We start from the raw sequence: 6000 nt of genomic DNA, 5'->3' as shown, positions 1-6000 counted from the left end.
TATATATATATATATATATATACACATACACACTCTGTGAGAATGTGCACACTGCCATTTTCCTTGCTGCTGGTACGACTGGATTCTCCACTAAGGCACAAAGTATTTGTATTGTTGTATTTGACTAGAGCTGGAAGGCGCCACGTCAAACTGGGACATGGATTAAACATCTTTAACAATTTCAGCAGAGGGAATTAAAAGGTGCCCTTAAGTTTTCAGACTATTAGTTCTGCTGAGTGTGGACTTAAGAAAACACAATGGACCAACACCAGCAGATAACTTGGCTCAGAAATCTTCCAGGCTAATTCTAAATTAACCTGAGGGAAAGAGAGTTCTGAGCCTTTTAACCCTTTTAACCATATGAAACGTTAACCTGACTGTTATCTGATGAGGGAACTTTGGACCAGTAAGCACTGCCAGTTCATCCTCTTCAGGCATGCCTCTGCTCTTAGATAGATCAGCAGCTCTGACTCCAGCTACAGGCCCTTTGAAACGAGCTTTGCTTCACAATCATCTCAAGGTTATTGCTGCTTGTTTGTGCATAATTATAAACAGCTGTGTTTCCATTACTAAAATTTCCTTTGATATGTTTAGATGCAGCTCCCTGATCAGCAAACTTTCTTAGCAGTAAGCTTTAAGTCCATGACTTTACATTTTGAATTGACACAATTTAGGTAAACAGTGATATTCAAATTTACTGAGATGCATTTTTGATGATTTTGAATTAATTAACTTAATTAAATACAATATCAGATCCATCTGGTGAGGTACAAGGTGGGTTTGCGGCTTTGGTTTAAAGAGAGACCATCCAATATCTGGTGGGATTCCATTTCTGTGTTTAGCTGATGTGTTTATTCATATTTTACCCGAGGCTAGTCTGGCTCTTCTCATAGTCGGGGAGTCCTGAGTACGAGCAGGCACAGTCAAGTGGTTGGCCATCTCTTTTATCTGCAAAGGCAAAGAAAATAATCTGATTTATAAAGTCCTAAACATCTGCATCAGTGTAACATTAAGCTTATATAATACGAACATATTAGACAAATCTATTCATCTGATTCGTCCCGCTTCCAGGAAGAATTAAATCTCTCAGAGTTCAGTGCCTGACCAACAAGCAATCAAAATCTTTATAAAGCAGAATTGAAGTGTCGTTTTATGCTACTGGAGCCTCCAGAAATCCTGAGTCTTCAGCGACTTCTGCTGCATTTAATTTATCCTAAGAAGGATTGCATTTCTTTTCACAATTCCAAGCTAATGAAACAGAAGAAAATGAACGATCATCGTTGGAGAATAAATTAGTTCCTCTTGGAGCCAGAAAAGAAAAAGAAAAAAAATTGTTAACTCAAGGCTGACTAATTAACACATTAATCCTGTTTTTTTTTTCTTTTTCAGCTTCTGGTTTGAAGCCTGAATTTTGTGGTGATGCTCTCAAACTGACTTTTTGCTTCATGACTGTGTGCATTGCTTTGCCTTTTTACACAGTTTGCACATTTTACTCTTTGTTTATCAAACAGGAGACACTATAATTTATGAGATGATGTGTCGCATACCTTCCTGTCCAGCTCAATCCTCATTTGCTTTTTTAGGATCAGGTCTTTAATTCCCTCCTCCTCAGGATCACCCACCAGAGTATGTCTGTTGTAGGAGTGCAACTGAGAAACAGAAGCATAAAAACATCAATATTGCATGTTTAGAGGACATTTGGCAACAAATGACTAACAGATAAGGAAGCGATTAAAAAAAGCAGCACTCTACATAAAAACAAAAGCCTGTGTGATGAGGATTTTTACCCTCTGCCGTGTCCTCTGAAGGTTGGTCCTGAGGATTTTCCTGATTTCTTCCTCTCGGCCTTTGGACAGCTGTGGTAGAGCTCTCTCTTTGGGCTTCAGCGGAGCAGCCTGGTTCTTGGGTTGAATGTTCCTAATAGGAAAAACATTGAGAGATGTTGGATTGTTGGCTGGTGTAAAAAGAAGAGAGCATGCACACACTGCAAGTTATCTTGTTTGTTTTCAATAAAAAGGTCACTGAGCTGAGATGGTCGGTTATAGACATGAAGAAACCTACCTCATCATGAAACATGAATGATACCTGAGTAATACCACTGAGCAGTGCTGCGCTTATCAACAAAAATACTAATGCAAAAGCTAATTTTATACAAATCTACTAATGCATCAATCTTAGTTGATTTTCTGTTTTAAATGCAGTTTATGCAGTAAGTGGAAGATTTAGTGTGAAAAATGATCAATTTAAATCATGAGAATAATTACTCTGCAAACAAGACAGAAATGCACTTCACTGAACCACGACGGAGAAACTCAGTAAAACAGATAAAATCTCTCAACACTGCTCAGTAAATTGGATTTTATGTAATTTTGTTTCATTTGAAACTTTAGATCTTTTTCTTTGCCATTTAAGTTTCAACAAAATCTACAAAAAACTGTTTTCTTCTCTAAATTCAAATCACAGCTATCATCTGCTAGTGATTCTGAAGAATTTGCATCTTTATTTAAATCAATAGAGAGTAGCACTCACTGCATGGACACAGTAGACGGCATGGCAGAAGCCAGCTTGGATCCTCCTCCACTCTCCACCATCTGAATAGCCTGCTTCATCTCCATCTTGTGGTAGAAGGCGATGAGCTGGGGCTCCTTGGAGCGCTCGCCTACAATCAGGAACCCCTTCACGTATTTCTTGTTAAAGCGGTTCAACCTGAGAACAGAGCAACAGTGACAAATAAACTACAACATACAACATTTTATTTTTTTTTTGTTTATAGGGCTTGGGCGTCATGACGTAATTACTTTGCGTGGCCGCCATGTTGATGGCCTCTTTTACCGCGGCTCAGACTACTGCCTATGACTACCGCGTACTGTACTCCTTCTCAGCCGTGTTTTAATTTGATTAATTTCACCTTAACTTGATTTCAACCTTGGTAAACCGTTGCTGTATTGTGGGCTGTAACAGCGCAACACATGATCACCATGGGAAAAATATAGAAAATGGGTTAACTTTCCACCGCTTTTCTGCCTGGAGGCGCAACCACGGAGACCAAGTGTCAGAGATAAAGAGTCGTCGGCTAGTTTGGATCGCGACTGTAAGACGAGCGAACATAACTTTCCACAGTATTCCAATGTCATTGAGAGTGTGTTCCCTGCATTTTCATTCTGGTAAGTTAAAGATGCGCGGTTTTATTTTATTGTCTACATTGTTTCTTTTCTTCAAAGTTGGGATCTTTTACGGGAAAATAATAAAAACGGCAGCGGGAAAAGGCTCAAATACGTGAGAAACCCGGAGGGTTTGGGGAGGGTTGGCAGTTACATTACTAACTACACCTTTGAAAAACATAGCAGCTAGTTAAAAGTACATTACATGCATGAGTGGTTGTTAGCAATCACTTATCTAGCAGGTTCCAGAGCCCGTCTGAGCACAGCTTACCTTTGTACGGATTACTGTGTTCCCACTGTTTACTGGCTTTATGATCTGCAGCTCCTGAACCCATCCATTCATGAACTGCATATGAGACTCCAAGGACTTGTAGCTTGGGAACTGTTTTGAAGTATAGGCACTCACTCATCGGTGCTCCGCTCATTGTTTGGAACTTCATATGGATCCAAATGATTAATAATGCTGATTTTGTCAACATACCAGTCTCTGGCTTCTCTATTTAATGTGTCCCGGTAAATTCCAGATCCTTTTCGGGATTTTAACAACTTTTTTCTCTCTACTTCTACATCTCTTCTTTCAACAACAACGTTGTATCAGAGCTATGTTTACGTTCGCGTAGCCCTCAATATGGCCGCCAAGTCCCACAATGCAACGCGGATCCCAAGCCCTATTTCTAGCTTATTCTTGTGAAAGAATTCCATTTGTTTACATTTGTAAAAATACTAAAATCCCCAGCAAATTCATAAGGGTTAAAATGCACACAAATGTAGACGTTTTGAACTGGCAGCTCGTTTTTTAGCGCAATGCCTAAACCCATTTATTCATCTCCTGCTCTTCCTCCTTGGGATCTAAAGTAAAACCAGAGACCGACTCGTGGCTCAGAGGGAGGAGTCAATGAAAAGTACTGGGGCTCTTGGACCATTTAATTAAAGCATAAAGATTCTAACTAAATTAGGGATGGGAATTTTTCAATAAAAATAATCACAGTGTTAGTGACTTTGTTTAGTTTGTAGGAACTAAAGCATCAAGACATCATACAGCTCAGTCTCAGTTGATATACATACTTGTCCTTCCAGTGATGATGTCCATAGTGCCCACAGATATCCTCAATCCCAGTCAGCAGGTGGTCAAGGAACTGCAGATTGGAATCAGAGATGTTAGAAATAGGATACCCGCCCTTCTTCAGTAAGGCCCTGTCTGTACTGTCAAAGTCCAATTAGTCATTATTAACAACAAGGTTATGTTTACAACAGATGTGGAGAGTGAAGGAGAATTAAACAGGTTAGAAACCAACAACCTTTGTCGTTTATTGCCCTTTTACCACAGAAATAAACAAATCAGAGCAGAAATATGTAGCAGCCTTGTAGAAACATAGAATCACTTAAAGAATCCTGTTATTGGTCAAGGGGTTGACTCTGTATCTCACAACAGGAGGAGTTAAACTGCTTTGTGCAAGTTTGCTGTGGTTTAGTTTGTTCTGGGAATGTGACAGCACAAGATTTCATGGAAGAATCTTTAAATTCATATAATAACACATTTTAATTAAACAAACAAACTGTAACGTTTAAGAAGGATTATATTAAACAGGCTTTAAGAGGTTACACAGTAATACCTGAGGTTGTTTTCATTCATTTTCACATCGATTGTCATAATGGTTCTATAGCTAACAACTCCTGTCAGTTTCTACTTATGTAACCGACTTGTAAAATATTGTGATGATGTTAAATAATCCCTGAGACTTCAGCACAGAGCAATCTTTACTCAGCTGCATCCTGTGGGTTTTGGGTTGCCATCTCTATCAGTACAAACACCATCTCTGGTAACATCAGCTTCAACAACAGCAGATGATGAGCTTTAAAATAGAACAGATGAGAGGATGTGAACAGCTGCTGCAGCGGCCAGATGATTGATTGGAGCAGCAGCAGCATTTCTTTTTAGAGAACCGGAGAAACTAAGAACTGCATTATTATTTAGACAGCAGCTGACCCATAGATCGGCCCCGGCGTTCTGGCTATCATAGTCTGAAGTTTGACGGCTGCTGTTGCTATAGTAACATGTCATTAAGTGGAAGTAATGCTCTTATGCATTGGCAGAGAAAAATATTTATATGACAGCCCCATATGCAGTGGGGGTGAAAAGTCATCTGCCACAGAAGTACTGATCTGCAGAGTTAAAGCAGATCAACATAGCAACATACTTTACTACCAAACTAATTTTCCTACTCTTTCATAATGTTTCCAATGTACATTGTATGAAAAGCACAACTACAAAATAAATAAAACAGCCAGGATAAACAAGCATGAAATACATGTGTAGTGTGAACAGATGCACCAGTAGCTTACATTGTTTTCTGTATATAATAGGTGAGTAAATAAAGAGTTATTAGAAGCCTGGATGGGAGTCTGTTTAATTTCTTTTCCACAGTGTCGGGTCTGTGCTGTTCTCTCCTGCCTCTAAGCACTGCTGTTTTACATTGAAGTACCCATTAAGACTGTCTGCTTCTCCTGCCTGGAGCACTGGTGACTCATCACTAAGCCCTTAGAGTGACACAGTGGGCATGTGTGGGCTGTGGGTGTGCAGACATGTTACAGCCACTGAAGACCACTGTGCTCAGAAGCAACAAGTACACAAAGCTGATGGGCCGACATTATAATTGTTGCAAAAATCTAAAGTGATTTTTAAGGCACATGTATGAAGTACCGCCACCCAGCCACTAGGTGGAGACAAGGTTCAGCATTTGACCTCAGAGCTCTGAGAAAGAGGGTTGATCAACTTGTTATCTTGTAATGAATTCCTCTGTTGACCCACTGTCAGTGGAAACACTTCAGATGTTAGCCA

General features: G+C 39.6%; 1 protein-coding gene across 2 annotated transcripts in view; it reads right to left on the bottom strand.

Moving 5' to 3' along the window:
• LOC107082978 (sodium/hydrogen exchanger 1-like) overlaps window positions 1-6000 on the bottom strand; it is a 35388-nt gene that overhangs the window by 3707 nt on the left and 25681 nt on the right. For both annotated transcript variants that reach the window (XM_015371879.1, XM_015371880.1), the window contains exons 7-11: window positions 4227-4297; window positions 2530-2706; window positions 1788-1917; window positions 1548-1649; window positions 867-948 (exon numbers count right to left, since the gene is read on the bottom strand). In XM_015371879.1, the coding sequence (XP_015227365.1) occupies window positions 867-948; window positions 1548-1649; window positions 1788-1917; window positions 2530-2706; window positions 4227-4297 (562 nt within the window). The remainder of the gene's footprint in view (window positions 1-866; window positions 949-1547; window positions 1650-1787; window positions 1918-2529; window positions 2707-4226; window positions 4298-6000) is intronic.

Source organism: Cyprinodon variegatus, unplaced genomic scaffold (assembly GCF_000732505.1).
Source record: "Cyprinodon variegatus isolate N-32 unplaced genomic scaffold, C_variegatus-1.0 Scaffold66, whole genome shotgun sequence".
NCBI lineage: Eukaryota > Metazoa > Chordata > Actinopteri > Cyprinodontiformes > Cyprinodontidae > Cyprinodon > Cyprinodon variegatus.
The sequence above is the reverse complement of the archived record's forward strand: the minus strand, read 5'-3'. Positions and strand labels throughout refer to the sequence as shown.